Here is a 19,901-nt window from a genome sequence, read left to right on the forward strand (position 1 = left end):
TAATATAATATTATCAGAATGAACGTGTTACTGTTGGCTGTGGGTCAAGTGTCATAAGAACATACATAAAGTGATTTTGAATAAAAATGACCTTTAACAAGTAAAAAAACATAGCATGTTCAGAATCAGGCTACAAGTATTATGTATATGACAGTAACAACCACAGAGCAATGAGTTTTATAGACACAATTATTATAATAGAGGTTTAAATTGACATAACTTTTGTTTGTCAAAATAAAAAGTATTTTCACAAATTGGTCAAAATCCTTCAGTTACTTTCCCTTGTTGCCATTATGAAATGTATTATAAAGCATTTATGCCTTTTTGTGTGTTATCGAACTAACCAAACTACTTTGTGTAAAGTCTTTAAAATACGATATGTGAAAAATAAGCAACGGTCTTCCCATAAATTCATAGAGGTAAGACTATTTTTCTAAAGAACAGAAATAGCAGTTTGTATTGTTTTAATGTCTGCATGTAATTCATTACGCACCACCAGGTGTCGCTGCTGTACTCTTTCACATCATGATTTGAAATTCTATCCAAACGTCACGTGATCAAAACATTGTCCCGCAGAAGGAAGTGCGGCTCACACCAACATACGACCTTTAATCTAAATCGTCATCAAAATACATCCTTGCAATCTACCCGGATTCAAGACAAGGTGGGGACAAGAATATACAACGAAACTGTTTTATATATCTATGAGTGATGTTCTGTCCTTTGTAATGCAGTGCCTGATGTGTTTACTTTTAACATATTCTGAAATGGTCCCTTTTCGGTCCGCTTCAGGAGATATGCCACAGAAAGATCCGTGTCAAAAGCAAGCATGTGCAATTCAACACTGTTTACAAGGTACACAAAACAGTCATTTGAATGCAATTATGTTTTTGTTTAAGTAAACCCCACAGTAACATGTGCTAACTCCTCCTGCAGCTAACAAATACGTGGAGAGCATGTGTCAGGATGTGATCCGGGACATGCGGCGCTGCTGTGAGTCTCAGGCCGGAAACTCTATCTGCTGCTCCGGGTTCAAGGACTCAAAACCCAGCGAAAGTAACACATAGCTCCCTGTGGGATGCTTTCGATGGGAATCATGGTGAAAAGTCACTTTGTATCAATGTTTTATTTACTGTCACATTGTCTCTATCCTGCAACAGCGAAGTACAGTGACTTAAATAGTCTTTGAAGAATTGTGAAATGGCCTTTCTCGAAGCAAACATTTTGACATGTCTTTGCAGAAAGGCACTTGAGCCCTGGGGCTGGCACACCTACAGTAGGCTATATGGAGTGTAACCACTAGTACTGTTATTAAATTAAACCCGTGTTCAACCAGTCAGAATGTCCTACCTCTCTGGCACATCATAACTTTTGGAAATGTATAATGTACACTGTCAATGTCAACTGACTATTTATTAAAAATAATTGTGTTCTGCAATTGTGTTCTGTGGCTTTTCATGTCATCAAATTCAAAGGAACACTGTTGTGCAATGTCAGCCCCTGAGCTACTGAAACATTCATAATGCAGATGTGACTTTTTAAGGGCCTGCAATCACTCATGGTAAACCAATCAGTTTTGTTTGAATATAATGTTGACTGATTAGACCTATTGACTGTATATGAAGAGATTATACCTCTTTCCAGGATTTAATGTGTACAGACTACTTTACTGACACCTGCCTGACCCATTTTTTTGTAGTTAAATAGTACACTGACTCTGTTGACCTAACATAATTACCAATATAACGCAGCACCTCTATTGATTTTCAAGAATACAAAATAAACAAAAATAAATTGGATGAATTACATGAAATTGTATTTTTAAAATACAAACAAAACAGACAGGCATAGGTTATTGGAGATGACATGTACAACATAAGTAGTACATATAAAAAAAGGAAACATCCATATGAGGCAGCATACTATCCATCCATCCATCCATCTTCTCCCGCTTATCCGTGGTCGGGTCGCGGGGGTAGCAGTTCCAGCAGCATACTAATATATTATTATTATTATTATTAATAATAACAATTTGAATACTAAATATATATAATACAATCATATAACTTAGCACATCTTTAACGTAAGCAGAGGTCTCATCTATGATAATTGAAAATACAGTCGGGACTCTGATAACACATCTTATTACTGGGAATAATTGACATCACCTAAATATACATTAAAATAAAAGTGGTGTTCTGTTGCAAAAATATAGTTGATGCTTTTTTTGCAGAACATAAGCAGTAACCATGTGCATGAAACACAGTTTATTTGAGTTTGATGAGCACCTAACTGTCGTCAACAACAGTCGTCTTTTTTTCTTTTCCGGCGTCGTACATGCGTATGACGCAGTGACGTAATGACGCAGTGACGCCAAACGGAAATGTGCAGCAACGATTCTTTCTAGAAATCTGTAGCAGTTTCTCGCTAGCCCGCCTTAGGTAGGTGTAGGTCCATCTAAGTTTGCCTTGGCCAGAAACAGCCAGCCACTATATCGACTACTAAAACATCTTAGTCAAAAGTGTTGAGTTGTTTGCTTCATCGGCTTTTATTAGATTGGAGATTGAGGATAGCTTGGTTTAGCCTCCTAACTTAGCCGAGTCATATCCGAAGCTAACGTTGTTTGGCTCGTACTGGTATAATGTCTAGGATAGACTACAGCGTGTGGGACCATATCGAGGTGTCAGACGACGAAGATGACACCCACCCCAACATCGACACACCCAGCCTCTTCAGATGGAGACACCAGGTACAGATTTAAACAATTGTATATTTACAGTACGTATTTACATGTATACTTCGTTTCATAACTGTGTCCTGTTCTCACTTTGGTGATGTATACGACTGCAAATAACTTCAATAAATCATTGAGAGGGGTAGAACCCAAACCAGATTTATTTTGGACTAAACAGACTACAGCTTGCTTCACGTCTTTACATTGGCATTTGTTCTGCAACACTGACCCCCACTGTTATTGTGATATGTTGTGGTCTTACCATTACTGCTGGTGCTAAAGTATCATATTACCCATTTTAATTAGTTTAAATGATCACAACACATTTTCTAGATAATGTGTGTACCTAATATTGTCATTATCAGTGGTATAGGTAGTCATCTCTGACCATTACTGATGGAGAAGCTGCCTCCAATGGCTTCAGCCAGTTCCCTAAAGACAACATGAAACCCTTGTACCTGTGCTGTGGACTTATGTATAACTGTTATCATTTCTGTTCTTCAGGCACGTGTGGAGCGAATGGAAGATTACCACAAAAAGGGTGACGATATAAGCAAGGCACTTAATGAGAGCCGTCGTAAGCTGGCAGAGGCACAAAAGAAAGTACAAGAGCTGTCCGCTTCATCAACCGATGATGCCAAAGCAGAGCTGAGCAAAGCCCAGGCCGAGGAGAAGAAACAGAAAAAAGAGGAGCGAGATATAGATAAGAAGCTAGCAGAACACAACCGGGAAGAGAAGAAGATGCCCTGGAACGTCGACACGCTCAGCAAGGAGGGTTTCAGCAAGGTGAGGCAGATTTTGGATTTAGGATTGGCATCATATAGTTATATTTTCACTACAAGTCCCTATTTCAACAAAATGACATGTGGTTAAGAAGATTGTAATAGTACGAAAGTAACAAACTAAATAATAAACTCTATCAGCCTTTGGTACGTTTATATTTATTAGAATATATTGAGTCGTGTTTTTCTGTCTTTAGTCTAATCATTTTAAAAGTAACTTCTCAATAGCACTTTAACAGTACGTTGGTGCGTATCTATCCTTTTTTCAGATCATTTAAAGATGATTTATTTGCATGGCCTATGCTATAAAATAAATAATACACCCTTTTGCAACAATCTGGTTAATTATATCTTTATTTATCCATCCAATTAAAAAAATAAAAATGTATATAAGACAATAAATTAGCTTCTGTCCTTATCAGAAACATAGTCTGTAATGATGATTTTCTGCCCCTGTCCGTCCTCCTCAGAGCGTCGTCAATGTCCTGCCTGATGCCACTGAAGAGACTGAAGAAGAGAAGGAGACAAAGCATAAAACCTTTGTGGAGAAAAACGAGAAGCAAATCAAACATTTTGGTAAGTCTTATTGATATCTATGCATCTTTCAGAGTGTTGGTATATAAAGAAAGTACAGCTGGCCTTTCATTGCTGTCTTCAACATAAAGGTCCATCTTCTTCTTTACTACAGGCATGATGCGGCGTTGGGATGACAGCCAGAAATACCTCTCTGACAACTCTCATCTAGTGTGTGAAGAGACTGCCAACTACCTGGTCATCATGTGCATTGACCTTGAAGTTGAGGAGGTAAAAACAAACAATGTTTTTTCTTAACATTTAGCTCCAAGGGAACTGGTAATTAGTTTGTTTTATGGGCTGTAACATTGTGATACTTTAACATGCACCAGCAATAGTGTTTTGAAAATATGTACATTATTCTTAAATTCCTTTCTTTTGTAGAAACACTCATTGATGGAGCAAGTGGCTCATCAGACCATTGTCATGCAGTTCATTTTGGAGTTGGCAAAAAGCCTCAAGGTGGATCCCCGCGGCTGCTTTCGGCAATTCTTTGCCAAGATCAAGGTGAGTAACTGCCACAAAGTCCATCAAATAATTCATAGCTTTTTTGATAAAGAAAGTTCAAGGTACTATGGAGGGAACAGGAGCTAAACTCAGACCCTAAACTAGGAACTACAGTTTTTGACATCGGCAAATAAGTCAAGTGATGCTAAAAAAACAACAGTGTCTTAAACCCAATTTTATTATTGTACACATTATAGATGCCGTTAATAACTGTGTGATATATACCTGGCTGCTAAATCCTAAGAACTGTTACAGGATGTGTATTTTTAAAAATTATGTAACTTTTGATTTTTTATTATATATATATTTTTAATTATATCATAACTTAGTACTTTTTTTTAAATGCATGTCACATATTTAACATATGTAACATTAAGCCGTCTGTGGCTCTTTTTCCTGCTGTAACTACGCACATTTTCCCTCCGTGGGACTAATGAAGGGATTCTGATTTCATCATGGTTGAGAATTTCAACTCTGACCAGACCTACAGTAGTAGTGATGTCACAGTTACTGGAGTACACCTGTACTGTAACACTGCAGTGAGTTGAATCTTTAAACCACTGGAGGTCAGTAAAATCAAGACTCTCCATAGGTGTTAACATACTCTTCAGGTTCCTAACTTTATCAAAACATTCTTATTAACATCAAAACCGAGGAAAATACCTGTTTTATGTTCAATTAAATGCTCATTGTTATGTCTGCCAACACACACAACTATGTGTCCACTCACAGACAGCAGATCAGCAGTACCAGGAAGCTTTCAACGACGAGCTAGAGTCGTTCAAGGAGCGAGTTCGGGGCAGGGCAAAGATCCGCATCGAAAAGGCAATGAAAGAGTATGAGGAAGAGGAGCGGAAGAAACGCATGGGACCTGGAGGGCTAGATCCTGTGGAGGTGTACGAGTCACTGCCAGCTGTGAGTCCTTTTACAAAACGCATGTGCACTTTTTTCTCTTTTCTGAAGTTTAAAATGCCTTACAAAACATGTTCTTAATTGCAGGAGATGCAGAAATGCTTTGATGATAAGGACATCCAAATGTTACAAGAGGCTATTAGCAAAATGGACCCAACGGTAGGTTTCTTATTTCATATTTCAGTTATGTAAATGTGAAGTTACCTGATTCACGTGTGTCTTCTTTGTCCTACTTTGGGTATGTTAATAAATGTGATTGTTTTATGTGCTTAGGAGGCGAAGGTTCAAATGAAGAGGTGCATAGAGTCTGGGCTCTGGGTCCCTAACTCCAAGATGGATGATGGGGATGAAAAAGAGGAAGATCCTACCTATGAAGAGGTGAAACAGGAGCTGGAAGAAACTAAGAAGGAATGACCAACAATGATTCTATGATGTGCTGTTTTTGGAAATGTACTTACCCACTGTATTGCGGCTCCACTTTGTGTATGACTAGTTGGCCAATCATGAAATAATGAATTTGCTTTTTAAAAAAAATATTAAGCTGAGTGACTAGCATTCACCTATCTGCACAACAACATTGCATTAGTAACTCCTGCTTGGAAAAGAAAGTGCAGCTTGTGTTTAGGTCTTCTTTTTTTTTTAGACATAAGCTCTGTTATTACATTTATTTGTGTACACCTATCAATTTGTGTGTGAGTGCCTGCCTGCTTCATTTGTGCTGTATAGTTGAAAACCGTCCTATACATATTCAGGTTGTGCACTTAATGATGGATGTTTTTTCTGTGTGTCATTTACACATTTAATGTTTTTTGTTAGACTTTCAGGGCTCAAGCAACCATGTATTCAGATGGTTATTTCCCCAAAAGTGACATTTTCTACAAACTTGCTTAACTAAAGGTTGAATTATATCCCAAAACTCAAGGCCAATGCGTTGTGGTTTTCTCTATAAATGCAAGGTCCGGGTGACATGCTTTTCCAATCATGATGTAAGAGGTCGTAAAACATAGAACCATAAAAGAATCACACAAATATTATCCATCTGCAAGACCTGTTGTCGTGGTAACGGCTGCTTTTTAATGTGGAGAGGCTGCATCTATGCATGGGTTTTCTAATAAAGCCTTTGGTATTTACAAATAACATTTGTTCTACATAGAGATTGAATGGTACTGTAGCTAAATAGGGTGGGTATGCTATGCCCTTTAATACGTCACTATACACATCAAATGACAAACAATATTAATAACAGTACCGACAGACAGTGCCAGGTACATGTGGATTCTATACTTTTACTTTCAATGCTTTTATTTTGAAGGTGAGTGCAAACTGACAAAATCCCTCTAAGCTTTACGGTGAGACATGAATGTGATAAAGGATTGGAGGCACATACTTGTACTCTACCATATATTGCAATCAAAATGAAATGGTGAAATACAGCTAATCCTCCATTTAGCCTGACAGAAGGTTAAAGAACATAAGGCTATTAAAATGGACATGACACTGACTGGATGAAACAGCTAACTATGTAAAGGTGGGGGGAGGCTTTGAAATCACAAGTGCAGAATGCATTCTCAACACCTGACATAAAACAAATGCACATGAAAAAAAGTGGCCAGTTGAAATTATTAAATAATGACAGAAGACACACAAGTACAATATTATAAACTGGTTATTTATAATAATTGTATTTGATACTTCAAGTCATTTTGAGCTTAATCATTTAGTATTTGTCTACTTGAGTATTGCTACTTTTACACATAATAATGGTATACAATAGGAGTTCTAATTCCACCCGTTTGCTGCATATTTACACATGTCATCGCTTTAATTCTCGACGTTTTATTCTTGAAAAGTCATGTATACGTGCGTGTGCGCGCATGCCTGGTGGAGGGAGTGGCCATATTGCGTTCAGGAACCAGCGGTCTGCAGAGTCGACACTTCGCAGTTCACCAGAAACTTGTGTGGGCGAAGGGGAAATACGCTCAGAAGATAATGAAGCCCGACTGTCCCTTCTTCTCTCCTTTGGCTTTGAAGTAAGTCTGTGAAAAGCTCGCCGTTCAATGGTAAGATACTTCTTTTTTAGACCGGTTGTTTAGCTTTTTTGTCTCTAATAGTGTTTACATATTTCCTGGTCATAGATGTCGGATACACCGTGAAATGCTTCAGGACGCGTGATTATGAGCCTCGGCCACCTAATGACGCAATCTGTTATATAATATGTATTCATATTAAAACAAAAATAACTTGTAGACCTGTTATGGTGCTGTACAGTGTTGTGTAATGTAGACAAGTTACACGAGTAATATTTCCTCGGTAGGCCTAGTGACACATTTCCTGACAACATATTCTAAGAAGTTATTTATCCATGTTGTGTCATTTAGGAAGAGGATGTTAGTTTTAAGTTTGTTTTTCAGTTTGAAACGAAAAATAGAGAAAAGGTTGATATTTCTGAACGCCTGCAGATCCTGCAGTTCTGCTGCAACTCTTTTACTACTTTTAAATCCAGCTGAAGATTTTTCTTTTTGTCGTTGCGTTCATATCTTACACTGCACTTGAACCTCTTTATTCATGTATTTGATAGATTACCTTTTTTTATGTTTATTTTTTATTATATTAGCTTTTGAATTACTGTTTTTAAAAATACCATTTTGTAATGTATTTCTGCTGCACTATTTCTTAATGCTCTTTCAATTCAATTCAAAACCTTTATTTATCCAGGTAAAATCCCATTGAGATCAATGATCTCTTTTTCAAGGGAGACCTGCAGCAGTAGGTTCCACAAGAAGACATAAACAACAGAACAACAAAAGGACATCATACAGCGATTACAATTTACATATTTAACCACAAGTACAGGTACCAACAGCATCTGATTTTGTAGCATCCAACCGAGCTTTAAAAACATGTAGTGGTACTAGCTTGGTAATTCTCCATTCTTTTTGCAGACTGTTCCATGTTAGTGGAGCTGCACATCTAAAAGCTTTCTTCCCTAAGACAGTCCTAGCACTTGGCACATTTAATAAAACCACAGCATGCGATCTCAGGCAATAAGTACTTTCAATTCGCAGAGAGATCAGGGAGCAGATATAAGATGGTAGTTTATCCAACATGGCTTTGTAAATGAAAAAGTACCAGTGACTGAGCCTCCGTACAGTAAGTGATGGCATAACCGCCTTGGTATACAGGGTACAGTGATGCGTAAGTGCTTTACAATTTGTCAAAAATCTCAGTGCACTGTGATACGCAGCATCTAACTTGCTCAGGTAATTGGCAGGTGCATTCATATATAACAAATCACCATAATCCAGCACAGGTAAAAAGGTCACAGTGACTAGCCTTTTCCTGGCCTCAAGCGAGAAACAGGACTTATTTCTGTAAAAGAAACCTAGCCTAACCCTCAGCTTTTTAAGCAGGTTATTGACATGGAGTTTAAAAGTGAGACAGTCATCAAGCCAGATACCCAAGTATTTGTAACAGGTAACCACTTCAAGTTGTATTTCTTGCGTAGTTACAATATCCAAAGCAGTCTCTGGTGTATTTTTAGCTTTAGCTTTAGAAAAGAGCATTACCTTGGTTTTATCCACATTTAAAAGAAGCTTAAGCTCAGAGAGCTGAGCCTGAATAATGTTAAAAACAGCCTGTAATTTAACAACAGCCTCGTTAATCGAGGAACCTGCACAGTACATAACGGTATCGTCCGCATAAAAATGTAAGGTTGCTCCTTCGACATTTTCACCTAAACTATTAATATAGATAGAGAATAATAGCGGACCTAAAACTGAACCTTGTGGTACACCATTAGTGATGTTTAACCACTTAGAAGACAGCCCATCAAACTGAACACATTGGGATCTTTCAGAGAGGTAGTTTACAAACCAACCCACTGCATGGCTGGACATGCCTATACTGACCAGCCTTTGCTTCAAAATGCAATCTTAATGTTTTTCATTTTTGTAAAGCACTTGTGTTGAATGGTGCTAAAGTAGCCTTGCCTTGCCTTGCCTTGCCTTGTTGACTCAAGCCTTCAAAAAAAAAAGATCAGGTGCTAGAGCTTTCGGCTACCAAGCCCCGTTCCTCTGGAATCAACTTCCAGTGACGATTAGACAGTGTCCACACATTTAAGAGTAGGTTAAAGACTTTCCTTTTTAGTACAGCGTACAGTTAAGACTGGTGGTTTTAAACCCCTTTTATACATCCTCATGGACCCTTCGTTTTATGGAATTGTATTTATTCTAGCCTACTCTAACTGTATTTGTGTCATTGTGCTATGTTTCTTTTTAAATTGGTATTTTCACATTGATCTTATAAGATACGTTTGTTGTTTTTACATTGTTTTACATTGCCAATTGTGTTTGTTGACTTGTGAAGCCCTCTGAGACAAATAGGATTTGTGATTTTGGGCTATATAAATAAACCTGACTTGAATTGAATTGAATAATGCCTTCGTGATTCCACAACAGTTGATGACAGGCAAATACTCTCCTTTACTTTGTGTTTGTTAGTGATTTGGCTGCCCCCACCATGTCCAAACGTGGGTCATCCAAGCATTCAAGGCACGGGGCGTTCCCGAGCCTGTGTGACCCCCCTCAGGGTCCTGGTATCCATGTTTACATGTTCTGGTCAAAGGAAGGGGAAAGATATTTGTCCCATACAGATGGAGAAGTCACAGCAGAAGACCTGTGCATCTCAGCTGCGGAGGCTGTAGGTAAGAGTGACCGAATACACACATACAGACCAAAGTAAACGTTTATCTTTCTGTGGTATTTTATCCTGCTGGTGGCTAGTGTGTGTAACATCCCTGTGTTATTCCCCAGGTATAACACCTCTATGCCATGTGTTGTTTGCGCTGTACAATCCACAATCAAGCTGCTGGTACAGTCCAAACCACACGTTTACTCCAGAGAACTCCAGCCTTGTACTTCACTACTGTATGAGGTAAGTGTGTTTTTATAGCACTGTTATACATATACACACAGATGAAACATATTCACAATCTTTCTCTGGTTTCCTTGTATCTAGGTTCTACTTTCGGAACTGGCACGGACTCAGTGGGAAGGAGCCGAGTGTTTACCGTTATGCTCTCAGATCTGGGGCAGGTCAGGGAGGTTCTCCCTTGCTTGAAATCGCATCCTTACAATACCTGTTCTCCCAGGTTGGTAATTTTTGTGTATTATAGGAGTGCACCATTTTCGCAGGTTCAACATATTTAAGTACTTAACCTCTTTGCTTCTTCTGTCTCCAAAAGGCTAAATATGAATTTGTGAACGAAGTGGTACAGGTGGAAGACGTGGACTCAGAGGAGAAGTTAAATCGCTTCGAAAATGAGAGCTTGGGGATGGCTGTGCTTCAACTCTCACATCAGGCAATGGAAACAGGCTGCTCCTTGCAAGATGTTGCCCAAAAAATCAGGTAATTACTTTGGAAGGATTGAACATGGGGCAGTGAAGAAGTAATAACGACTTATTGCACGTTAATCTGTAAATCTGTCAACCTCTATACTAAATGGTCTTTCAGCTTCCTACGATGCATTCCAAGATCTTTCGCCAAACACATTTCCAGAGTCAACTTCCTGACGAAGATCAGGATCCGTCGGGTGTTTGCAGAGTTTGTGCGGACCTTCCAGCAGCACACTGTTGATAAGGGGAGACTGGGCGCACAGGAAATCATGTACAAGTACATCTCTACTCTTGAACACTTGTCACCGAGTTTTGGAACAGAAACCTTCTCTGTATCCCAGCTGGAGCTTCGAGAGGACGGGGATGGAAGCAGCTCTTTCTCCAACACCACCCAAACAGAGGGTGCCTCAAAAGGCAACTTTATAGATCCCGCCACACACGAGATAATGATGTCAGGCACCAAGGGGATTCAGTGGAGGAAAGTGTCTGGTCAGAAGGTTTGTTAGAATGCAATTTCAAGATTGGGTGGTCTCATTCTGTGGCCGGTTGTGTATTCTTCCAGTGTGGACATTTTGTTGATTCAGTCTCTTTATCTAGGCACTGGCAAACAATTACCTCAGAAATGACTACATGAAGAAAACAAAACAGTCCGACCAACCGAAAGCAAACACTCCCAACAAATGGACGTCCTTCTGTGATTTCCCTGAAATTACGCACATAGCCCTCACTGGAGATAATGTGTGCATTAGCACTCAGGACAACCACTGCATGGTGAGAGCACTTGTTTACCCTTTTATGTAAAAGCTAAAATACATACATTTAATTGGTAAATGTGTTTGTGATGCATTAGTTTAATTGGTATTCTGAATATAAGATGTTCTCCTGATCAGATTGTTAAATCTTTAAAGCGTGAATGTCCTGTACTGTGTGCTAATTCTACCTGTTTATGGCTATAGGAGCTTTGAGTACGCTTCAGGGGTTTCATTATGTTTTGAATGCGTCTGTAGGAGGAATCTCTGATTGTAAGCTAGTGGTGTTTCTGTGCGTGTATGTAGGAGGTTCAGATGAACTCCAGCCAGGAGGCCCGTTCCTTCATCTCCCTGCTTGATGGATACAACCGGCTGACTGCATTCGCCCACCACTTTCTTTGTCATGAAGTGGCTCCCCCAAGGGTAGTGCTGAGTGTAGCAAATGGACTGCATGGACCTATACAGTGAGTTTTATCCTCTTACACATGCACATACAGACACAGGCAGGATGTGGAGAAACACAGTGTTATATCACAAGTCTGCTGTGATTCCAGTGATGATTTTGTGCTGCTGAAGCTGAAAAAGGAGGCAGAGGAGGGAGCTTTCCTGGTACGCTGGAGTGCCCTCGACTATCACCGCATCATCCTAGCAGTCATGAAAAAAAATGAGGTAAGTCAACACCCACACTCCTCTCTGGAATAGATTGCAGTGCAGTGATTGTGTAAATGTGTGTGTTTATATGTACTTCTGGCTCACAGAATGGATCAAGGCCAAACCACAAGCAGTTTCGGATTCAGCTCAAGGGTTCCAAGTTTTGTCTGGAGGGCTGGGATCGAGAGTTCTCCAGTATGAAGGAGCTCACAGAAAGCCTCAAGACCTTTGTGCTCCAGTCTGGTTCGGACAGCTTTACTGTCAAGAAATGCTGTTTTCCAAAACAAGCAGGTTTGTGTCAATTGGGCTTTTCAATTATTGATCTGTTTTGCTGACTTATGCCCATGTCCCACTGTGTATTTTAAAGATTTTATGTCTTCACCTTAAAATCATAAATACATAATTTTGCTCTCACTTTCAGTGCTGTTTATCGACCTTGTTTTGATGTGATGCAGAGTGTTGGAGATATCGACTATAGAGACTACTTATTTCTCTCAAATATTATCATATAACTACATGGAACTTGGCTTGTAGTGCTCAAAGTGCCATAACAAAAATTGAAATCCTGACCCAGTTACTGAAGATGATCCAGAGAACAAACAATGTTTCTCTACAGTGCAGAAGAAAGCCTACATCTAGTCATGGACAAGAGGCTTATGCTCATTCATTGGCAGATGTAGTTCGGTGGGAGGAGAATAGTTCCTATAAAATATTTCAATGTCTGTGGGTTATCCTAAGTAACCAGCTCATTTAAAATATATTGCCAATACGTTTTTTCAATGAATCAAGCGTTGTTCTGTCTCTTAATGGTGCATTCACACCTGCCTTATAGTCCGGTTGAATCGAACCCTGGTGCGTTTAGCCGCTTGGTGCGGTTCATTTGGGTCGGTGTGTACACAATCCGAGACCTTAAGTGAACTAAACAACCGGACTCTGGTCCGAAGCACCACAAGACGTTTTGTTTCATCATATTCAAGCAAAGATCTGTATGGTTGATAACACTATGCAACTCACACCAGAATGATCTAGATTGATAACTAGCAAGGGAGAAAAATATTTTTGTGGTGAACCATCCCTTTAACATAGGTTTATCTATGTTTGTGTGATGTAGAGCTCTCCAACCTTCTGGTGATGAGGCAAGGTGCTCGCACGGAGTCCTTGTTCCTGAACACAACTCAGCTGCGCTTCCACCAGATCAAGGACAGAGAGCTTGTACAGGTGACAAGACAAATCTCCACCTACATATGACCATCTGTTCCACCGGACTAACGTTCTTGTTCTCAGTTGTGTGACTGACCAGCAAATGTTGATTACCATCAGGAACAACATTTGGGCCGCGGGACAAGAACTAACATCTACTCAGGACGTCTGCTGGTGCAAGGTGGGGGGGGGAAATGATGAGGATGACGAGTTCAACAACAACTTGGCTGACCGCAAAGGAATCCCTGTGGTTCTCAAGATTCTGGACCAAAGTGATAAAGATATCGATATAGTAAGCCTTGTGATCTCTGAAAAAGGCCTCAATAGTTACCAACACATGTATATTTTCTAATCTTTACTCTCTCCCTTCTCTCTAAGGGTTTTTTAGAAACTGCGAGTCTCATGAGCCAGGTGTCCCACAGTCACCTGGTGTTTGTACATGGCGTGTCAGTCAAAGGATCTGAAAGTAAGAGCTACAACACTGTTCACTGTCACAAACTCAGCTTATACTTTTAGATGTGTGACTTCCTCGTTTGCTACTTCCTCATCACACACATTGTTTGTGTTTTTAGTCAAATGTATGATCCCTGTACCAGGTGAGCCGTGACGCAAATGCAAATACACACTAGCCCTGTTCTGTTTTTAAAGAGGATGCTTCTTGTTTACATGTATTTTAGGGATGTACTGGAACCTTCAATCTGTCAAACTTGTTTATTCCTTAACAGATATCATGGTGGAAGAATTTGTGGAGTTTGGGCCTTTGGATGTTTTCCTTCGAAAGGAAAAGGCCTCTGTGACTCCTCAGTGGAAATTCATTGTTGCAAAACAGCTTGCCATTGCCCTCAATTATCTTGTGAGTGCAAACACTACTTTGTTTTTGAGTGCCACAGATTATTATTCAATACAATTCACTTACATTGACCACAGCTAAGTGGTCATTAACGTGAATTGAGAGTGATGTAATACAAGTGTGGTACAATTCATCTTTATATCGTCTTAAGCTTTACAATCAGGTGCTAAAATATTTAGAATATATAAAATATTAACAGAAAGAGGGGAGTGGGGCTATTAAACCGGATGTCAAGTTTTGAGTCTGAGCTGCAGGAAGGAAATGATACTATCTTATTATCAAACAAAACTTAACGATAAGTGGTGCACATGAAGTTCATTTTTGCCTTAAGATTAACAACGATAATAGTTTATGTTTCACTTGTTTTCTTCGATACTTCGCATCACAAAAACACATTACCAGTGCGTTTGTCATCCTTGTAGGAGACCAAACGGCTGTTTCATGGAAACGTCTGTGCTAAGAACATTCTGGTGGCAAGGCGAGGTCTCGAGCTCGGCACCTCTCCTTTTGTTAAGCTGAGCGACCCAGGAATTGCCCTGAGTGTCCTTTCAAGGGAAGGTCAGTACCAGGAATTCCCTTTACTTGAACTCCTAATAACTCACTTTCCAAGAAGGTCTCAGGCAGCTTCAAGACTTCTCTGTTTCTTTACTGTTCTGCCTTACTGATACATCTGATTTCGGAAGCAGGAAATGTCTACCAGACCATTTCCTCTGACTTGTGTCCTGTTCTCTTAAAGTGTTATTTCACAATGTGTTATTTAAGAAATAAATCAGTCAATCTCAAAATGCTCACATATGTATGTTCTAAACACCGTGGTTAGTTTTGTCTAAATTCTGCTGTTTTTATGTTTTTCTTCCAAAAAGGTTTAACCAGAGCACACAAATGTATTGATTTCACCTCTGTTACTTTAATTGTCCCTATTCTGCACTGTAGAGCGTCTTGAGCGTATCCCCTGGATTGCCCCCGAGTGTGTGGAAAGCGGCGCACCCATTGGAAATGTTGCTGACCAGTGGAGCTTTGGCGTTACCTTGCTGGAAATCTGCAACAACGGCGATCTTCCAATGAGTGGCAGCACATTGTCCGAGGTATTTCTCTTCCAACAGCCACAAGCTGCACCTGGCCTGTTGACTTCCATTTGTAACAATATAACCCCCCCCACAACAGAAAGAGCGCTTTTATCAACAAAAAGGCCGTTTAGCAGAACCATCCTCCCAGGAACTGGCTCACTTCATCAGCATGTGTATGACCTACGAGCCAATGGAGAGGCCTTCGTTCCTCACTGTGCTCAGAGAGCTCACAGACATCATAATCAAAAGTGGGTCTTTACTAGCTCACCTCTGAGTTTTTTTGTCAGTCTAATTTTGGTGATATATGTATATAATTTGTCATGGTTTTTCCTGATCACAGATCCGGATATATCCCCCAGTGAAACTCTCCCTGACTCAGACCCGAGCGTGTTCCACAAACGCTACCTGAAAAAGATGAGGGACTTGGGAGAGGTAAGATCCAATACCACATTACCTGTAGTATTCTTCTTCCTGTATGCTCGAGAATAATCACCCTGCTCATTGCTCCGTCTGCAGGGACACTTTGGGAAGGTGACTCTCTACCAGTACGACCCGGCCAATGATGGGACAGGAGAGCGCGTGGCCGTGAAGGCTCTGAAACAAGAGAACAGTCAAGTGCTTGAAGGCTGGATGAAGGAGATTGACATCCTCAAGTCACTCTATCACAGTAACATTGTCAAGTACAAAGGCTGTTGTACTGAACTCGGTGAGTCCTCAGCTGTCTTCGGACTGCTTCCTTTATGTTTTTTGAAATTAGAGATGTATCTGTTATGAAAACGTCAGTGAAAATGCATAAGATTGCAATTCAATCCCATGCATGCTACTTTAACAACAAATCTAAATCCTTGGCTTTTTCTGCTGGCCTTCTCCCCTGCTCATATGATAACCTTTTGTATGTGACATACAATTGAATTTGCCACTACAAAAAAGTTACAAAAATGTGCTTGCATGTTGTCAATTAACGTTCTTTGAAACATTTTTTTTTTTTTTTAAATGCAAGGTCAAACTTAAAAAAAGTTGCATTTCCCGCATTTCTATCTGAAATATAAATGAACATACATTGACTACATGTGGAAAGAAGTGCTTGATAACTACTCTGTTTTAGCTTAAGTGGTCAGCGGACGATTCAGGGAATAGATTTTTGTTCCTTGCTTTTTTTCTGTAGATATTGAAAATCTTTTCAAAATGCAACCCTGTCTCCCTTGTATGTCAATATTACTGTATAAACTTCATCTCACAGCACACTGAGCATCACAGCACCTTCAGCACTAGAGTAGGCAGCAGGTCATTTGTGCCTTTGATGGAGAATGAAGGATGAGTACTGATGCTTTGTACATTTTCAGGAGGACAGGTGGTGCAGCTGATAATGGAGTACCTTCCTCAGGGGAGCCTGAAGGAGTACCTTCCCAAACATAAACTGGGAAGGCCTCAGTCCCTTATGTTCGCTCAGCAGATCTGTCAGGTGAGTGCAGATGTTTTGTGTTTTTGGTAATCCAGATTTCCAAATTCATGTTAGTCTGTTAGTGGGTGAGATACTTCTTAAAAGATGAGCCACAACGGTTTCCTTTTTAAAAACTTTGTTCATCAGTTTTTTTACACTGTTAAAGTTTGCAATCCTATCTTCATTAGATCCATCTTTCATTTATGTTGTCTACGTTCAAAGGGTATGGAGTACTTGCACTCCAAACGATACATCCATCGAGACCTCGCTGCCCGAAATGTCTTAGTGGAAAATGAGAGTTTGGTGAAGATTGGAGACTTTGGCCTGACCAAATACATACCTGAAGGCGATATCTACTATCGTGTCCGTGAGGATGGGGACAGTCCCGTCTTCTGGTAAGTTCACGCAGCACTTAAAATATGGATTCAATGATCTGTTCCATGATAACCACTCAACTGTGTTTTTTTCTGTATGCATAGGTATGCCCTTGAGTGCTTGAAGGAAAATAAATTCTCCTTTGCCTCAGATGTTTGGTCCTTTGGCGTTACGTTGTATGAGATCCTGACCCGCTGTGTACATCGCCAAAGCCCGCAAGAGGTACATCATCACCGACCTCTTATAACAAGCTCTAATCAGAATAAATTCCCATGTTAGACAATTACAGTACATTTTGAATCCCTTTGTAAGATGCACAATCTGCTCTGTTGTGTTTGTTTTGTAGAAGTTCAGGGAAATGATGCAAGGCACCCAGGAACAGATGACTGTGATGGTGCTCATAAAGCTGTTGGAGAAGCAGCACCGATTGCCTGGCCCCGAAAACTGTCCACATGAGGTAACACACTAATTAAACACTATTGACATTTTATTCAGATTATTAGTAGACTGATATATTAAGAATGATTGTTTTTTTAACTAACAGGTGAAGATTTTAATGCAGCAGTGTTGGGCTGCAGACTCAGCCCAACGGCCATCATTCGAAACCCTCATCGAAAAGTTTGAGGCCATTCGCCAAACATACAGGCTCTCCAATATAAAGTTTTCCTCGGCTCAGATTAGCTGAACAGGACTGTGAAGAACCAGCTTGTCCACATGGCATCCCTTTGCCACCATAGCCACATTACAGGCTAACCAGTTGTGTTTCCGCTGTGCAATGCCTGCTGCCTTCATTTACATAGATATCTTTACATTTATTTTTTGATAAAAGCAAACAGCTATCCTCTCATATGTGACCAAGCGGTACAAGTGTGTTTATTTTCCTGTCATTTGAGTTAACTTTAATCTTTCCTTCTCTTACAATAATAATATGTTTGCATATATCACAGTAAGTATTAAGAATTCCTGTAAGGTTGTGAGATTTCTCTTTCATTTGATGTTTTTTAAATGTTTTGTCTATGTTTAAACTTTTGTTTCATTATGTATAAACTAAAAGAACAAATTCGAAATATAATACACACTTCTTTTCATGACAGTCTATTAAAAACTGAAACTTATTTATCAAAAAGTGTAAATGAATGCTTTACAGCTACATATCTGTTACATGAAAAGTCATTATTATTATTAGTCCTATAATCATGGGCGTAATTTCCACTGGGGACAGGGGGGACATGTCCCCCCCACTTTTCAAAATCCCATTTGTGTCCCCCCCACTTTTTAAATGTGTTTATTATTTATTTTTTATGCCAGCGGTCATCGTCACGGAGGAGCGTCTGTGTGTGTGTGGCACGAGCGCATCTTGTGTGAGAGAGAGAGAGAGAGAGAGAGAGAGAGAGAGATAGAAAGAGAGAGAGACATAGAGAGAGACATAGAGAGTTACGGGGGTTGTTGTTAGCATCTGGTGCTAGCTCGGAGCTAACGGATGTCACTGTCACTACCCGATCTACAGTGCGCATGTGCGAGATGGTCCGCCATATTGGAGAACTCCGGACGGCATCCCAAGAAGGACAATTGACACAGTGGCTTTTGGCAAAGCTGAAAAATAAAACTTGAGAGGGATGAGTTATTCTTATTACAACGTGACTTCACTATTATTTAACAACTCTTTTTATTGGGTTCTTTTATTTGGGGTTAAGTACATTGTCAGAATAAGTGAGAAATTAATTTAACTTCTGTTAAGCCATATGCCATACATTTTTGCATACATTCACAGTAAATATTTATTCAGTATGATAGCTGTCTAACAGAAGTTAAATTAACATTAATCAACAATAAGGAGAGGGAGAGCTTTTTCCTGTAAAGGACTCTGAGCGATTAGATTGTAAACTTTAGTCTAAGTTATCTCAGTGGGTCTCAAACGGTTTGGTCATAAACAAATATTTCCATCTATGTAATATTGGTTGTATATAAAATAAGTTAAGAAATCCTTCCAATGTGTACTATAGGTTAGTAAAACATTTTTTATTTGATTAGTCAAATATGCATAAATAAAAATAAAGAATGCAGACTAGGTAAGATAAAGATAGGAGAGGAGTTTATCAATGATTTGTTATTGGTTGTGAGCATATTCTAATGGTTTTTTGATTATTGAAATATATACAGTTCTGTTTCATATGAGTGTTGAGAGCCGTATCCATACATCTCTTAATGTTGCCCTCAAAGTGCACCAGATTGATGCATTCAACTTCAATTTAAAGAAAAAAATCTTCCCGGGGGAGCATACCCCCGGACCCCCCTAGAGGATGTGAGGTCATCACAAATAAAACAGGTTCACATGGATAGGATACTAGATAAGTGTGCACACTCATTATATACACTACACATTTCTCTTGGATTTGTTAACACTATAGTCCCTAGTATATTTGTAGAAAGACAGGAAATGGAATTAAATTGAGAAAATGTTTCATTGCGGATGACCCCCTGTTTTGTGTCCCCCCCACTTCTCAAACCAAAGTTACACCCTTGCCTATAATTAACTTTTATATTCGAGACAGATAACTGACCCGGGAAATATCCTGTATTATGTTCACTTTTTAAATGCATCCAATACCGTTTGCTGAACCAGACCAGTCAATCTGTTGGCAATCCTGCACCTGTGATCTTGCTGCA

The 19,901-nt window shown here is 39.5% G+C and overlaps 3 protein-coding genes across 3 annotated transcripts; all 3 read left to right on the plus strand.

The window, feature by feature from the left end:
* Positions 1-552: 552 nt before the first annotated feature.
* On the plus strand, positions 553-1,438 carry cmc4 (C-x(9)-C motif containing 4 homolog (S. cerevisiae)). Its single transcript, XM_034220416.1, has 3 exons — positions 553-664; positions 793-855; positions 937-1,438. Exons 2-3 carry the CDS (start codon positions 798-800, stop codon positions 1,065-1,067), a joined length of 189 nt encoding a protein of 62 aa, XP_034076307.1. The 5' UTR covers positions 553-664; positions 793-797; the 3' UTR covers positions 1,068-1,438.
* A 924-nt stretch (positions 1,439-2,362) lies between these two features.
* Positions 2,363-6,645, plus strand: LOC117548863 (hsp90 co-chaperone Cdc37-like). Its single transcript, XM_034220406.1, has 8 exons — positions 2,363-2,749; positions 3,239-3,520; positions 3,987-4,092; positions 4,205-4,320; positions 4,474-4,596; positions 5,329-5,511; positions 5,596-5,667; positions 5,782-6,645. Exons 1-8 carry the CDS (start codon positions 2,642-2,644, stop codon positions 5,920-5,922), a joined length of 1,131 nt encoding a protein of 376 aa, XP_034076297.1. The 5' UTR covers positions 2,363-2,641; the 3' UTR covers positions 5,923-6,645.
* Positions 6,646-7,458: 813 nt separating this feature from the next.
* Positions 7,459-18,296, plus strand: tyk2 (tyrosine kinase 2). Its single transcript, XM_034220356.1, is given in 25 exon segments — positions 7,459-7,538; positions 10,008-10,210; positions 10,320-10,440; positions 10,525-10,657; positions 10,751-10,914; positions 11,020-11,398; positions 11,499-11,672; positions 11,957-12,114; positions 12,205-12,319; positions 12,409-12,592; positions 13,413-13,519; positions 13,622-13,696; positions 13,698-13,793; positions 13,880-13,967; positions 14,227-14,354; positions 14,774-14,909; positions 15,285-15,436; positions 15,516-15,666; positions 15,759-15,850; positions 15,935-16,124; positions 16,762-16,880; positions 17,082-17,254; positions 17,339-17,456; positions 17,581-17,691; positions 17,779-18,296. Coding segments are annotated over 25 exon segments (3,549 nt in total). The 5' UTR covers positions 7,459-7,497; the 3' UTR covers positions 17,920-18,296.
* The last annotated feature ends 1,605 nt before the right edge of the window (positions 18,297-19,901 follow it).

The sequence above is a fragment of the Gymnodraco acuticeps genome, unplaced genomic scaffold, assembly GCF_902827175.1.
Source record: "Gymnodraco acuticeps unplaced genomic scaffold, fGymAcu1.1, whole genome shotgun sequence".
NCBI lineage: Eukaryota > Metazoa > Chordata > Actinopteri > Perciformes > Bathydraconidae > Gymnodraco > Gymnodraco acuticeps.

What these genes read in the sequence shown, in the direction of transcription:
- cmc4 (XM_034220416.1), top strand. Translation starts at nt 798, where the DNA reads ATGCCACAGAAAGATCCGTGTCAAAAGCAAGCATGTGCAATTCAACAC. An exon ending in AATTCAACACTGTTTACAAG is followed by an intron (nt 856 to 936) that starts GTACACAAAACA and finishes CTCCTCCTGCAG; the next exon opens with CTAACAAATACGTGGAGAGC.
- LOC117548863 (XM_034220406.1), top strand. Translation starts at nt 2,642, where the DNA reads ATGTCTAGGATAGACTACAGCGTGTGGGACCATATCGAGGTGTCAGAC. An exon ending in TCTTCAGATGGAGACACCAG is followed by an intron (nt 2,750 to 3,238) that starts GTACAGATTTAA and finishes TCTGTTCTTCAG; the next exon opens with GCACGTGTGGAGCGAATGGA. An exon ending in TTAGCAAAATGGACCCAACG is followed by an intron (nt 5,668 to 5,781) that starts GTAGGTTTCTTA and finishes TTATGTGCTTAG; the next exon opens with GAGGCGAAGGTTCAAATGAA.